A 16,402-nucleotide genomic window follows, 5' to 3' on the forward strand; every position below is an offset into this window, starting at 1 on the left:
ACTTTTCTGTCAGGCAAAATTTTGAGTTGCACTCAGTTGCAACTAGCTGCTAATATGCCATTTTTTGTGTCTATCATTGGTAAGTGCAAATTTATCGCAAGTTGGCCGGATGAAGTTGTGGTGATTCAGGTCTTAAATTGCATTTATAATAGTCTTAAAAAGTCCTAAATTTGAGTTGGTGAAACCTGCAGAAACTCTGATAATGTATGTTTTGACTTTTCAATCTGATCGAATTGTCTTTAAACTAATTCCCTAAGAATCAATGTTTCAGCACAGCTGCAGTCAGAACAAGAAGTGTATTTTCATGGTTTTAAGGCTAGGAACTTAATTTATCTTTGACAATAAATACGTTAAGGATATTTTACTTTGTGCCTTGAGTAGAGACAAAAGTACAACACCTGTAACACTTGAATATAGCTTAATTATTAATAACTTCTAAAATCGATGCAGCTTATCAATAGCGACATGTTTTGTACCACGAAGGAGCTCGCCATTTCTTAATTTCCCAATGATTTTCTTTTTTTCCTTCCTCTGTAGCCGAGGAAAGCACTGGCTGAGAAAATTAATGAGCCTCTTTACATGGTGTGGGAGTGCGGGTACAGTTACAAAAAACCAGAGGAAATCATGTGGAGTAAAATGGAAGGGGAGAAGGGGATGACTTTAATAAGTTTTTTAATTAATTTGTAGTTCAACATAGGCTTATCAGATGGGTGAAGATGGTCTGAATCTTTAAATAGCTGAGCTGCCAGTATGCTGGTGCCCCGAAGCTCCACATCTGGCTTGTTAAGTCACCATACAAAGCAGCTATTAAAAGCTTCCTGAGGTCTACATTCTGACGTGAGGCCATGATTTCATTAGTCTGAAACAGTTCCTGAAGCTTTTTGACTGATGTATAAAAAAAACAAAAAACAGACGGTAGTTTTCATTATTTATTTCTAATCAAATAGGTTGATATGCAGGGCCTTCCAAAAGTATTCAGGCCTCGTTCTATTTTTCTTTTTTTAGTTTTTTTTTTTACACACTACAATATGTGTTATCATGATTTTATATAAAATAAAAAAATTAAAGTTCAGACTTTAGAGTAATACAAAATACTAAAAACAAAGCAGTTGAACTTGCAGTTTTAATTTTTATTCGGTGAATTGACGTGTTAATCGAAACAATATTTTTAATTTAACATTAGTTAATCTGTTCTTCTCATACCAAAACTTCATCTACCAATGTCCCTTGTGAAGTTGTAGTTTTTCCTCTTCACATTTTTCTTATAAATGTTTTGCCTAATTTTTCTCTCCAACTACCAAATACTAAACTTATTTTGAAGATTCTGGGGGGGGGGGTTATAGAAAAAATAGCAAACTAAAACCTCCTTATACCAAACAGACATTTTGTTCTGTTTCTCCACTTTCTAAGTTTCAGTGTTCAGGGCCTCATGGGACAAAGCCAAGCTACATCTCAAGGTGCCACTCAAGAAGTTTTAGTCTTACTTTTGACATTTAGAGACAATGTGGCAGCAGTCTTAAGGGAAGAACTGGAGTCAGGTGAAATTTCTTAACAAAATAACCCTGTAATTGGGCAGCAGATGCTCTGAATGAGCTCTTAATGGCAACACCTAATAAGGCATCTGGTTGGTACAAGACTGATGCAGCACTGTCATCGTCGTCATATTGAGACATTCGCCTCCTGCAGCAAACATGTCTCATCCGGAGAGAAATGTGTATCAGAAAAGCAGGCTGTCACAGTTTGAATGACAAACCCCTGAGGACAGTGAGGGGAGGAAAAAGGTCAGGCGAGCTGCAAAATGTAAAACCGGGAAGTTTTCCACTGAAAATAAACACACAGCTATTGTAAATAGGGATGCACCGATCCACCTATTTCACTTCCGATATTGATATCTGGATTTTAGTATCGATCCGATGGAGAGAAACAAAATTTAATTGATTTAAATCTTTTTTTATATAGAGAGAGACAAACATAACTCTGCACAACAAGCTTGGTCAAACATGTAAAAACACAACTTTAATTTGTTCAGTCAGTGCCACAACTAATGTAAAAATAAATATTAAGGAAACAGAAACTGACAAAAACAAAAGGTTGACTACCTTGGTCAAACATTTACAAATAAACATCCAACCTTCTTTCAAATGATTTATAAAGCGCATTTAGGAACGCTAAATATAATGTAAAATAAATAATTAAGCATGACATGAAATCAGAGAATGAGACATAAGAGATCCACCGTCATCGATTGGGCACATTGCGTCGACTCCTGATCTAGAATCGTTTTCGATATCTGGACTGATTAAAAATCTGCCAAATTATCTGGAAGCTGATGTTTTCATAGTAGAGATACTTCAGGTTCTTTGATAGAAATATAAGATTTCATTCCTCTCAGGACAAACAAAAAAAAAAAATCTTGATCTGATATTTATTGATCTAAATAAATAGATTAAACTTGAGGATACCTTTTACAGAGAATGCTGCAAAAGGAAAAAAAAAATCTGTTTTTTTCTTTGTTTCTCATTTGGGTTTTGAGGTCGATCGTTTAATTGGATCTCACAATACATATAGACTTTTAAAAAAAAAATTGTGTGTCAAATAAAAGGACATGCAGTGTCACTCGGTGTCAGCATCAGCCTTTACAGATGGCTAAATCTGGTGTCGGATGTTTTGTTGCTGGCGTCAGGAAGCAGCTGCTCTCACTACTGCTGAACATGGCGGGTCCTGCATAAAGCGTGCAGTTCATGTGCTGATGTGCGGACATGTTGGCACCAAAGTGTAACGTTTGCTCTGGTTGTTTTTGTGCATGCGCCAGGCGGCTGCAGGGAACATCATCAACATGCTCTGGCAGCTGATGGAGAACGGTTTAGAGGAGCTGAAACTCTTACAGACGGTTCTGGTCCTGCTGACCACCAACACGGTTGTTCATGATGAAGTCCTCTCAAAGGTAAAAGGTCAACACAATCATGACATAAGCCTCCTTCTTTTACTCTACCCTGATGTGAAGGTGGCGTACCTTATCTTCAATTATTTCTGATGTGAATAATTTTCACTTTCATCCTTGACTTAGTCATTAGTTGCCAAAACTATTTTGATAATTAATTAAATAAATTTAGCTTTTTGAGTTTTTGGTGTCTGCTCCTAAATGTACTCGATATCATTTAGGCTCTAAATCTAATCTAAGCATGAAGTTTAAATTCACAGAGCTGGCTACAAGTATTAGCTACCATGCTAAAGATATCCATCCATTCATTGTCCAGCTTTTCTTTTATCCGTCAGTCTGTCCGTCCATCCATCTTTTCTTTTATGTAGCTGTTTGTCCATCCATTCATCTGTCTTTATTTCGTCCATCTTTTTGATCGTCCATCGTTCCATCCATTTTATCTTTTGTCCATCTTTCCACCCATGTTTTCTTTCATCCATCCGTCAGTTCATACAACTTTTCTGTCATAGTTTTTTTTCTGTAGTCATTGATCTGTCCATCTGCTCATCCATCTTGTCTTTCTTTTATCCTGCTTTCTGATCTTCTTTCAGTTACTGACGCAGTTTTATCTATTTTACTTTTTAAGTTGATCAACATTTCTAGGAATTTCTATTTAAACATTATCTTCTCCTCCTGAACTTACACCCTGACCCCCCCCCCCCCCCCCCCCCCCATCCCCCACCCCACCCCACACACACACACATACGATTATTTCTATTATTGTCATCATTCAGAATAGGCAAAACAACAGTCAATAAAACAGCAAAGAGCAGCAGCGTGTTGGAGTTATCAAGTGGTTAACAACCTTTAGATGTGTCAACCAGTTGTTTGGTGTGAACCCAGGAAAATAAAACGTTTCTCAGTTTGATGCGCAGCGCCACAAATGCTGCTTGGACTTTTCCTGGAAGTGCTAAAGTGGTGTAGCCCTGATTAGGCTTATGCATTGATGTACATGTTTCACGTCTCTGAAGAGTCTCCCGCGTCATTTTCAGGCCATCGTGTTGTGCTTCCGTCTCCACTTCACCAAGGACAACATCACCAACAACACGGCGGCCGCCACCGTCAGACAAGTCGTCACCGTCGTCTTTGAGAGGATGGTCGCCGAAGACGAGAGATTCAAAGGTCTGCATGATAAAAAAAAATAAATCAGAACAAAGATATAGTTTCGGATTTGCTATTGTTGTTGCTTTAAGGAGACGTAGCTCTGAATTTTAACATTTTGTTTTTCCTGCTTGGATCTAAAAGCTGTTGTGGCTTAAATGTTGTAAACATGTTCTGTATCTGGACTAAAGGCATTGCGGAGCAGCCTCCTCCCGTCCAGGGAAACACCAACCGGCGCTCTGTCAGTACCCTGAGACCCAGCGCCAAGGATGCATACATGCTGTTTCAGGTTAGTCCACCAGGAGGCAGCAGTCCTCCACCCACCTCTGTCAGGAGTGTTTGAGATTATCTGTAATCTAAAGAAAGAAGTCAAAATGTCTAATTTTATCATCATAATTATGTGGATCTTAAAGCTCTTAGTCTTGTCAGAATTTCCTCAATGGCTCCTTGTTTTCTTACGCTCTGCCTGTTGTTGTTTACCCACAATGCCCCTCTGTGTGTGAGGATCTTTATTCTCCCACCAGAGCTAAGTCAGTGCACTGTTTCTGCAAGTTGGATACAACTCTCTATTGTACTGGATGCTTCTGCCTACAGGACCTGTGCCAGTTGGTGAACGCTGACGCCCCCTACTGGCTGGTGGGAATGACAGAAATGACCCGAACGTTTGGCCTGGAGCTGCTGGAGTCGGTTTTGAACGATTTCCCAGGTGTTTTCTTACAGGTACGCACTCTCTCTTGTTGTAGTAAATTAAGATGTTATTTCTGTGTTTCGAGATTAATTTTGCTCAATGTCCCCCAAAGCACCAGGAGTTCAGCTTCCTGCTGAAAGAGAGGGTGTGCCCTCTTGTCATCAAGCTCTTCTCGCCCAACATAAAGTTCCGGCAGGGCGCCGGCGCTGCCGCTCCACCGGCACCCGTGGAGAAACCCTATTTTCCCATTTGCATGCGGCTACTGCGAGTGGTTTCAGTCCTCATTAAACACTTCTACAGCTTACTGGTAAGGACTCAGTTTACCAAACCTGAACCCAGATGGATTATTTCTGAGCACATCATGATCCTTATTCACTCATGTCTTGGATTTTTGATACAAAGTGCAACATTAGCTCTTTCAAAAAAGCTAGAATTTGGACCCGTTAATTTAAAAGTTCTAAATGTGGCCAGCATTGTTTGTTCCTTCAGTTTCTGTGTTATACATCTGTCCACCTTGATAAGGATCAGTTCTGCATTAGAAGCCCAAAATGAATACAACAATGGAGGATGAATGAATGGTTGTGCAAAGTAAATATTGGTGATCTTAGATGAATTGATGTATTTTAATTCCTTTAAAACCAGTGATTATGTGTGAAATGTTCCTGTTTGTTTGTGTCTGTTTCACAGGTGACTGAATGTGAGATCTTCCTGTCTCTGCTGGTGAAGTTTCTTGACGGGGAAAAGCCTCAGTGGCTCCGAGCCGTTGCTGTAGAATCAGTCCATAGGCTGTGTGTGCAGCCACATTTACTATGGTAAACAAGCGTTTATCTATACGCATTCATTTATTTCATTTAAATTTATCCTGTTCCTTATTTTTCTGACCTGACAATCAGTGGGTAGTCCAAAGGGTGCCGTGGCCCCATCTTGAAAAAATGTCCAGGTCATAGAAAGGCACACAGAGTCATTTTCTTCAATCAAAACATTAATGTAAAACCCAATAAATGAATAAATAAATGTATTACCGTATTTTTTGGGCTATAATATAAGCGACTACATTTTTTCCCACGCTTTGAACCAAGCGGCTCATAGCCCAGTGCAGCTTTTCTGTGGATTTTTCTTCAACCACCAGGGGGCTCTTTAGCAGGAAGTGAATCGTTGGATGTCCAAATTGGAAATCAAAGAAGAAAACGCTGAGTTTCATTTAGAACAAGCACATGCTAGCAGCAGGCACGACGGAGAAATGCCTTCAAACTCATACCACCTCATCATGAAAACCACTCGAAGGAAAAGATTCAGCTTTTATCGAGCTACAGTACTGGAGGGAAATGTAGCCGCTTCACGTAAGCTTGGCGTGAACAAACCTATGGTTCAGCATTGGAGACGCAGGGCTGCGTCCTTAATAGCAGATTAAAGACGTAGCCCTCTGCTGCATCCTTGTGGAAAACCGAGAGCGGCGGAGGTGCCAGTGGCTTATAGCCCGGTGCGGCTTATATATGTACTTTTCCAGTTTTTTTTTTGTTTTTTGTTTTTTTGTTTGTTTTTTTAAATTGTAGGTGCGGCTTATAGTGAGGTGCGCTCTATAGTCCGGAAAATACGGTAATTTAAAAATAACCTAAAAAATGAATTAATATACATATAAAAATATATATCTTTTAGTTTATTTTTACTGGACTGGTCTAGCCACCCTTATTGAAATTCTCTGGGGGCGCCACTGCATTTGTATTTCTTTTCTTTTTTTTCTTATCTCGTTTTTATTTCCTCGAGAATTCACATTTTGCTCAAATTGCCCTTGTTTTGTGTGTTTTTAACAAAGCGTTTTGTTTGTTTTCCCCTTCTCCAGTTCTTTCTGTCAGTCTTACGACATGAAGCAGCACTCCACCAAGGTGTTCAGAGATATCGTTAACGCTCTGGGATCCTTCATTCAGTCCCTTTTTATTGTCCCAAACGCTGGCAACGCTGCTGCTGTCAGTGCGCCTGCTGGTTAGTTACCTTCATGGTTGAGTTGGTACTGAATATTAAAGAAAAAAAAACGTGTGTTAAAAGACCTTTGGAATTTGATCTTATAAAATAAATGTAGGTGCATTTTAAATGGAAAATCTGTTAGAAATCGTCTTTTTGAAACAGTGAAATGCTTTAAATAAAACTGCTTTTGTAGGAAGTTCATGTTTTGTTTTTTTCTATTTTCTTCACTCTTCCCCTCTAGGTGGGTCAGGTTCAGGGACCCTGGGCACGGCTCAGGGGGTTCCGGGCACAGGAGGGGGCAGCGGCACCTTGACTACACAGGCTGCGTTTGAATACCGCGGCACCTGGATCCCCCTCATGACTGTTAGTGTCCAGGGCAGCGCCAAGGCCACCTAGTAAGGGTTTCCTTTCATGTTTACTCAAATGTTCATTTTGCTTTTGAAACTGACAACATATGTTCTGTACAGATGTTATGATGTTTATGGTTATAGTGAAACTCCACTAGTACTGTAGCAGATAATTGAATATTTAAGCAGAATCTTTCACATGCAGATACAAGAACCTAATTAGCTACAGATGTTCCCAGTAGCTTGCTTGTTTGAAAAAACAAATGTTAGCCACCGAAAAATTCAAAATGGCTGCCGTGGTCATCAAGGGAAATTTATTGTTGCACTAAAACTGGCAATATTTGTCACAATTGAAGAGTTTTTGTGTCAAATCATACATAGTTGGACCCATAGAAATCACATTTATAGATACTTTCTTATTTTTCATAATAGTCACCATGGATGTCATGAAAAATAAATTTTTGCCCTGAAATTACTGTTTGCATTTTGAATCATAGAAGTAATATATTTTTCCTTGATATCCTGTTTCTCTTTTTCTTGTGGACATTTTTCAAAATGGTTTTATTGGAGAACATATATTTGCACTAAAATCAGCAGCAGTTGTTACCAGTTGTGGTCACGCCTAGCCAAACAGTTAGGTTCGCTAGCCACGAATTCGCTAACAAGAATCTGAGCTCCATTTACGCTAAACCGCTAAATACATTTAGAAAATCAACAGAAGCTAAAACTATATCACTAATACAAAAAAACAATTTGCAGAAGTTAAGCCATCTTGAAAAATTGCCATCATCTTACAATTTAAGTAGCTAATGGTAAATATTAAAAAATCTGACCTGAGCGGCGACCATACAAATGTTTACGCTTGTTGACTTGATTTTTTTTTATTTTTACAGTATTATTCTGCACTAAATTGTTATAATTACTAATTAACCACAACAGATTAACAAATTTGCTATAATCAAATCAAATCTGAATCTGCTTTATGATGTAGTGAAGTCAGATGTTTAGAGTTTTCACGTCTGATTCGGTCTTGATGTTCTCCCCCACGCAGCTTGGAGATGTTGGACAAGGTGGAGCCTCCGTCCATCCCAGAGGGCTATGCCATGTCGGTGGCCTTCAGCGCCTTGCTGGACCTGGTGAGGGGCATCACCTCCATGATCGAAAGAGAGCTGACCACGGAGGAGGAGGCAGCTGCAGAGTTCAGGGAGACTCACCCTGAGCAGGAATGGAAACCAGAGCCAGGTAGGAATAGTCACTGGGGAAAAAAAAGGAAAATGAAGCTTCCTCTAATATTTGTGTTAAATGTGACGACTAAATGTGGACAGCAGTGTTGTAGTACTCGAGACCGGTCTTGGTCTCGAGACCATTTTTTGATGGTCTTGGTCTTGTCTCGGGCGCTGAGGACTCGGGATTTTATTTCAAGACCACAACTGTGGAAATGTCACTAAACTTACAGCATACTGTCCAGTTTATTTGTTAACATGTTTGTTTTCACTGGATGCAAAACGCACCGATTAAAATCCAAGCAATAACGTGACTTACCAATTACGTGTTTCCTTTACTCTCCCCTCCCCTCCCCTCCCCACCTTTCACTCGCTCGCGGCTCTCCAAGACATGCGCAGTGGTTTTCTTTGAGCGGCAGAAGACGTCTGTCTGATCGTCAGTAACAGAATTGCGCTGCATAAATCATAAAAAATCCGACAGCTAATTCAGCAGCGCTTCGCTTTCACAGATGGTGGGGGCTACGTCTAACTTTTTTCGTCACTTAGAAAAGAAGCTCAAAGAAAGGCAAGCTCCGTTGACATGATGTTAGCAAAGCTAGCTGTACAGAGACACATGAGCATTTGTGATGAAAAAAGTCACTCACTGCACTGAATTATTGTGCGGAGGTGTTGACTAACGTGTCGCAGATATGGGATAACACTGTGTCCAAAAGTCTGCAATATAGTGATGTGACATGCACGAACAATCAGGAATCTTCTGAACTTCTCTTTACTAAGAAGGTAGGACTGGAGCCTCACTGAGAGCCGTTCTTTGTTCTTGTAATCCTCTGCGTACACTGCAGTAGCTATCATTATTTTATGTAATTATATACATTGATATTTATTTAATTAGCAAATAAATAAAACACAAGAACGAAAGCAAATAAATAAAACACAAGAACGAAAGAGCACGCAGAGAATGCGCATTGCTCTTTGATTGTTTTCGTTCAAAGTGGCAGCTGTAATGTCTGCCATGATGGGAGACATTACAGCATTGTGCTGCCTGGCTTCATGCAGTGGGAGAGAGGGTGAGAACAGTCATGGTGAGCGCCTTGTGCTTGGTTACTTGCTTGTTGCTCTTTGGTCAGTGTTCATAGTTGAGCGTTGTTTCAGGGCATTGGCTCAATTGCTATGTTTAATGGTGCAGACAATGGTGATTTCTGACATGAATGATATGGGCAAATATCCAGGGCATTATCTTTTTAGATAAGCAGAACAAAGAGTTTGTTCTACTTTTAATATTGGTTAAATTTATTTCAGCTCTAAGTATTTAATATCTAGGTGTTTTTATGAGAGTGTGAATCTTTCAGGTCAATGTGATTAGCAATTTTGATCATATTTCACATTTTATTGTGTCATGTAGCGCGGGGCGCTGGTCTTGTCTTAGTCTCGGGTTAGGTGGTCTTGACTACACACTGGTGGACAGGTAGAGTTTTGGCTAAAAGGTTTCAACAAACGTTTCTGTAACCTTATATTGTCAGTAATATGCTTGTATGACTTTGAGTGACATGTGAAATAGAAATACAGAAATCTCTTAATTTCCCAAAGCAATTAAAAGTCCAGTTAGCATCTCGTTTTTCTGTTCAGGGGCCCACTTGGTTTGGGAGGAGATGGTCAACGCCAGCTGGTGTGGTCTCCTGGCTGCCCTGTCTTTGCTGCTGGATGCAAGGTAAGAACAAAATATTATTAGTTATTCAAACAGAAAATAATCCTCTGTTTAATTTTCTGAGGATGAGCTTGTATAGCTTGATAATAAATAAGATGCAGAACGCTTCCTGACAACACATCAAAAGTGTCACATCAAGGGATTTTATCTGCTAGACAAAGCGTAGTGCATCATTTTATACTAGCGGGTTTGCTAGAAGCATGGCTTGCGTTTGTTTTGTTTTCGGGTTCAGGGAAACCAGTCAGTTGATGGAAAAGATGGATGAAGGTGGAATGAAATGTACACCCATTGTTGCACAATCACATTTTCCACCAAAATATATTATCATACTGTAATTGTCTGTATATGTGCAAAGACATCCCAAAAACACTTTAACCTTTCCCTGCAGGTTTAATTACATCAAAGGATTGTTGCACAAAGTTTTCACTCGGTGGGGGTTGATATAATTACACGCTACACAGATTTTTATTTGGAGAAAATGTGGAAATTCATATGTACTTTGCTTTAAACAATTATGCCATAGTTTGGGTGGCGCAGTGGTAAAGCGTGTGACTCATGCATAGGCATTAGTCTTTGACACAGGTTCGAGTCCCGGCCCAATGATCGATTACCTATTTTCCTGTCTGATCCACTGTTAAATCAAATTATGTCAGACCTTCACCAAAAAATTAAATAAAATGACCTCAAGTTAGTGGTTGTGACACAAAATGTGGAAAAGTTAGCATTAGTTTAGAATTACTGTATTTTCTGGACTATAAGTCAAATTTTTGTGGGGTTTTTTCATAGTTTGGTAGTCCAGAGTGACTTATACATATCTTTTTCCTCTGCATGATGCGGTTTTTTTTGTTTGTTTTTTTTTTGGGGGGACTTGTAAGACGTAGTCTGGTTTTTATGTGCTAAATGATAACCACGTACATCAAGTACAGTAAATGTTTATGCTTCCCTCTTGTTTTCCCCGCGCAACATTTCCAGCACCGATGAGGCGGCGACGGAGAACATCCTGAAGGCAGAGATGACCATGGCGTCGCTGTGCGGTCGCCTGGGCCTGGTCACGCCTCGCGACGCCTTCATCACAGCCATCTGCAAGGCCTCTCTGCCGCCCCACTACGCTCTCACCGTCCTGAGCAGCAACACCTCCAACCTCTCCAGCAAAGGTTCTCACAAACCTTTTTCACGCTCATAAAAAGACGATCTCAAGCCAACTACTGTTGGTTTACAACAAATCCACTGAATTAAGTTTGGATTTTCAGTGGATCCAAGCTTTCCAAGTAAACACTGGAGTTTTGCTTTGGAAAGTTTTTCTTTCTTTGCTTCTTACAAAGCCTGTTTGTGCGTTTTGCAGAGCATCGCTTGAAGTCTTAGCTGCTGCGTGTGTGCTTGTGTTCTCCACAGCTTACTCCATCCAGGGCCAGAGCGTGCAGATCATCAGCCCCTCCAGTGAGTCTCATCAGCAGGTGGTGGCCGTCGGGCAGCCGCTCACCGCTCAGCCGCAAGGCACCGTGGTGGTGAGGACGCACTTACACATTTGATCATTTAAATCTGTGCAGAAGGGTTTTTTTTAATTATTATTATTATTTTGAATCAAAGCTAATTTTGCCACTTGGGCTCTAAGAAAATTTCCCAAAAGTTCAGCTGTTGCTGTTAAGAATGGAGCACTTCTCTCCAAAACTAATGGGCAAAACTGGTCGAGTCCAGTTCTCTGCAGCTTAAATTAATTTTTAAAAAGTTCAGAAAAGATAGAATCGCTTATCTGCATAACTGATTTTTTTAAAAAAAGGGGGGGGACCTAAACTGACTTTAAGCAAAGTTTACAAGCTCAAAAGTTTTCTAAAAAGAAAATGAAAGCACTTAGAATTTGTTGATGGCTGCCACTAATAGGTTTTTTGTTTTTTAATTAACCTATTAACAATTTTTTTTCAATTGAACAATTATCCTTTTTTTTCTTACCAAACAATTTCATATATTTATTTATCTTACACAGAAAATGTTTTTATCTTTTCCATTCCACAAAATAAAACGTAATACCAACATAGTTCTGCAAAGTTGCTCCATTTTATTCTTTTAAGTTTTCAATCTCAACGTCTTACAGGACGTTCTGGAGAAAGAAATGTTGACAGCCTTTTGGAAATCTAAGTTAACAAAAGCGATCTGCTCTTTTCAGTAACACAAGAAATATAAAATGATAAAAATGGCAACTAATAATCATTTTGTTTAATATTAAAGGCTTGTTTATGACTCCTAATTCTTCAAAATTTAAATAATTATTTACCATTAACAGCAGGAAGGCAATTGCTCCATAATTTTCTTTTTCATGATTAACAATTTGAAGGGCAATTTTGTTTACAGAAACATCATAATCAATTTCTTTTAATGGTTTCAGATGTCTGTGATTTTAATTTTTTTTATTTCCATTTTTATTTATTGTTCTTGGTTGTTTTTTATTTTGGGTATTTAAAACATCTTCCAGTTCCAGTGCCAAGTGATCTTTACTAAATTAAAGTTTATTCGTCTTTGAGAGGGCGAACTTGCATTATTTTTCCCATTTATCAATATATTACTTGAAAAGTTCTCAAAACAACAATATTATCGTTTATTGCAATTTATCATCCAGCAAAATGTTTTATCAAGTCTAACTACAGCAGTGAAAACGTCTTTCCAACATGCCATTCATTCAGCTTGTTTCTAGCTAGTTTTAGGTGTCTGCTAAACGTGTCACGATGTAAATAATCATGTAAATATCTCGCTTCTATTTCAGCTGACTGCCAAAAACATCCAGTGCATGAGGACGCTGCTGAACCTGGCTCACTGCCACGGAGCCGTGCTGGGGACGTCGTGGCAGCTGGTGCTGGCTACCCTCCAGGTACGACACGCCTCGTCACTCAGACTTGTGTAATTTGATTAGAGAGTTGAGCGCTTTACATACCTTTTATATTTGTACAAACAAAACAATGGAGACATACATCTCCACTGTTTTATTTTATGAACCCGTTTTGTGATGGATGGTGTCGGATCAACTTTGACAGCTTTCTTTTTCTTTCTCTCGCAGCATCTAGTTTGGATCCTGGGGCTAAAACCAGCAGTGGGTGGAGCCCTGAAACCGGGGCGAGCCGTGGAGGGACCGAGTACGGTGAGTTCTGTTTGTTTCTTTTTCACATAGAGAAATAACTTTCTCCACTTCTACTACTTTATCTGGGGCGACAGCTGTGTGTGGGGTAGATGCTAACATCAGGAGCAGTCAACATAAATGACCGAAAAATTGGAAATGCGGCCTAGAAGATAAAAAGATCCTGAGGAAATTCATATCTGGCAAAATGCATCTCTGTTGATCCCAGAAAACTATTCTTGCTCCTGGATAAAGTTCTGGCCCCGGAGGTTTTGTTTGCAGGTGTCGTAATCTTTGCTTCGACCTTTTATGGTGAGCTAACTGACAGTGAATCTAAACAGGTGCTGACCACAGCAGTCATGACAGATCTGCCCGTCATCTCCAACATCCTGTCCCGACTATTTGAAAGCTCACAGTAAGAATTTTTCAATCTTCAAACTGTCTTCATCAAATTTAGTATTGATTTTAGTATAATTTTAATATGTTTTTCAGCTAATCAGCATCACATTTAGAGGTGGGCGATATGAACTTAAAGTTTTCGCACAATATTTAGTGGTACTATTGTGATAGCAATAAAAGTGATGATAAGAACTATTTATTTTTGGGTAAGTGTGTGATTTTGACTGCGTGTCACAGCAATTCTAGCCCCACAAACACAAATACTGCTCTTGAGAAACATTCCCACTTGCTTCTTTAGGACACCAGTAACACAAAGAAATGTGAGTTATATCAACTAGATGAATTTCGTAACTGCTTTTAGTCAGATTTTAAAATTTATTGGCATTTATTGAACAAACAGTGTGAAAAAAATAGTAAAATGAACAATTCGGACAGTTTTGGGGGATTTTAAACAATTAATTGGAATTTATTGTGACAACTATAAATCAAAATTCTTATCATAATTCATTTATCACAATAAATGATAAACGATACAATAAATGCCCACCTCTACTCACATTTATAGTTACAGTTTACCTTTTACTATTAAAGTAAAACAATTTTAAAATATATATATATATTTTTTATTAGGTACCTCGATGACGTGTCTTTGCATCATTTAATCAACGCACTCTGTTCCCTCTCTCTGGAGGCCATGGAAATGGCTTATGGAAATAATAAGGCAAGAAAAGTTTTCTAACTCGCCAATATTTTCTGTTTTTGAGTTTGCACTGGTTAAAATACACACTCACATCTGCATTGCCTCACGTCTGATATTGTCACACGTCTTGTTCTCTCCGTTGTTCAGGAGCCGTCTCTGTTCGCCGTCGCTAAGCTGCTGGAGACTGGCCTCGTCAACATGGACCGCATTGAGATCCTGTGGAGACCCCTGACAGGACACCTGTTAGAGGTAACCTTTACCCGCGTTAAACCCGCTCGCTAATGACGGTTAAAAATAGGTCAAGACGCTTAGTGGGAAACAGTTGTTGGAAACATTTCATTATAAACCTGTGCAATAGATGTAGTACAGCAGGAATGTATTTCCCCCTGCAAATATACCAGCTGAAACAAAATTATCTTATGGTACGTTTTCACAAAAAGTAATTCTGCAGCAACAGAAGCAAAAAACTCTATTACTTTTTACTTAAAATGCTCTATGTTCACATTGACAGACTGGAAGGCTGCTAGAACTTGTATGCAGGAGTTTGTGACATATATCAGTACCAACATGGTTATCGGTCGATTTTAGTCATTTTTTTGTACCTGGGCAGATATTAATAACCAATGTTTCTGCCTTCATTTTGACATCAGTGTACGTGTTTGAGGTAATTTAGAGGTTGTTTTTGTGTGGCTGTGTGATAATGAGTCAGTGCAGAATTGTTGACTTTTTAGCAACGTCAGCAGTATGGTGGGTTTTTATTTTTTTCTTCTATTGTTTATTTATAGAAATGTACCTTTAATATACATGAGGCATAAAATAACCGCTACATAAATATCGGATATTGGTATTGGCCCAAATTTTCAGATCCCTACTTGTATGTCAATAAATTGTACATTTTGTCAAATATTTTCAAACAAATGTAAACCCATAATACCGTTTGTGTTTTGCTCTGCGAAGCAATGCAGGAAGTACTCATTGATTTTTTTCCACACTATGTCACGGTAAAACCATGACCTTTAATGACCTCTGTTGAGATTTTATGTTAAAGACCAGCACAAAGTAGAGTGTTCCTGTGAAGTGGAACAAAGGTGATATGTGGTTTTAAAATAGTTTTTTGTTTTTATTTTGAAGCAACCTTTTTGTGAATTTTGTGGAGAAAACACAGTTAACATAAACATCAAGTTCCAATAAACTACATTAAAGTTTATAGTTGTACCGTGACAAAATATGCAATGGCTCAGAGGTGTTGAGTAACATTTCTACATTTGGACATCTGTCTCAGAGTTTTGAAAGGTTTCTTTACATCTTCCTTATCTCCCCCTCTCTTTTGCACACGTTTGTTTTGCAGAAGGTAAGCTCAGATTTTTTTTTAAACACTTCTTTTTCTCTTTTTTTTTCCCCTCATGTCTCTCTCTTTCTCTACTTCTCTCTCTCTCTCTCTCTCGCTGTCCAACATAAACATGTTGGATCCGAGATGGCGCTGAATGTCAGAATGTGTCCGCAGTTTGTTTGCAGTGTTGATCTGATTCATCACACAGCACGAATCTACATCTGCACCTTCAAAGTCTGCCTCCCTTAAATCTTTCCCTGTGCGCTTATTCAAATTCCTTCATAGTTTGAAGAAACTATGTTAAGATTCATACATTTACCATGTTTTTTTTAAATTTTCCAAATGCAGAATGTGATTAAAATGTTGCGCTTTATGTGGACACAAAATTATACACATGGATCATCTGGATTCTAAATTTGTCATTTCATTTCTAAAACAAAAATGTCTACCTGCTTACAGTTACAAAGGTAGATACAGCAGTGTGTTTGTTCTGCTACTCATCCAGGCCTCTCCATGTGTATCCACACTCCCAACGTTGCCTCGTCTGTAACAACCTAGTTTGCAGCCGCAGGTTGATCTTTTATGCGAATGGTGTGTTCGTGTCTCTTGTAGGTCTGCCAGCACCCAAACTCCAGAATGAGAGAGTGGGGGGCTGAGGCCCTGACGGCGCTAATTAAAGCCGGGCTCTCCTATAAACACGACCCTCCGCTCGCCCAAAATCAGGTAGGGTTGATCACACACTCAAAAAAACTCTCTTTTTTTCCCCCCCTTCTTTTTAAGTTTTTATACTAAATAATGTCAAACTTTGTGGAGAAACAAACAAACAAAAAAAAAAACCAACAACACAATTTTCCTAGACTGTAC

General features: G+C 39.0%; 1 protein-coding gene across 4 annotated transcripts in view; it reads left to right on the forward strand.

Moving 5' to 3' along the window:
* mon2 (MON2 homolog, regulator of endosome-to-Golgi trafficking) overlaps positions 1-16,402 on the forward strand; it is a 41,721-nt gene that overhangs the window by 12,273 nt on the left and 13,046 nt on the right. For 2 of the 4 annotated variants that reach the window (XM_032590649.1, XM_032590662.1), the window contains exons 4-22: positions 2,813-2,944; positions 3,973-4,102; positions 4,273-4,370; positions 4,676-4,801; positions 4,882-5,076; positions 5,457-5,581; positions 6,610-6,749; positions 6,973-7,126; positions 8,130-8,320; positions 9,928-10,009; positions 10,979-11,160; positions 11,399-11,511; positions 12,762-12,866; positions 13,053-13,133; positions 13,451-13,524; positions 14,139-14,229; positions 14,356-14,457; positions 15,557-15,559; positions 16,151-16,261. In XM_032590649.1, the coding sequence (XP_032446540.1) occupies positions 2,813-2,944; positions 3,973-4,102; positions 4,273-4,370; positions 4,676-4,801; positions 4,882-5,076; positions 5,457-5,581; positions 6,610-6,749; positions 6,973-7,126; positions 8,130-8,320; positions 9,928-10,009; positions 10,979-11,160; positions 11,399-11,511; positions 12,762-12,866; positions 13,053-13,133; positions 13,451-13,524; positions 14,139-14,229; positions 14,356-14,457; positions 15,557-15,559; positions 16,151-16,261 (2,235 nt within the window). The remainder of the gene's footprint in view (positions 1-2,812; positions 2,945-3,972; positions 4,103-4,272; positions 4,371-4,675; positions 4,802-4,881; positions 5,077-5,456; positions 5,582-6,609; positions 6,750-6,972; positions 7,127-8,129; positions 8,321-9,927; positions 10,010-10,978; positions 11,161-11,398; positions 11,512-12,761; positions 12,867-13,052; positions 13,134-13,450; positions 13,525-14,138; positions 14,230-14,355; positions 14,458-15,556; positions 15,560-16,150; positions 16,262-16,402) is intronic. The other 2 variants (XM_032590655.1, XM_032590671.1) reach the window with 1 other exon arrangement.

This window comes from Xiphophorus hellerii, chromosome 2, assembly GCF_003331165.1.
Source record: "Xiphophorus hellerii strain 12219 chromosome 2, Xiphophorus_hellerii-4.1, whole genome shotgun sequence".
In the NCBI taxonomy this organism is placed as follows: Eukaryota; Metazoa; Chordata; class Actinopteri; order Cyprinodontiformes; family Poeciliidae; genus Xiphophorus; species Xiphophorus hellerii.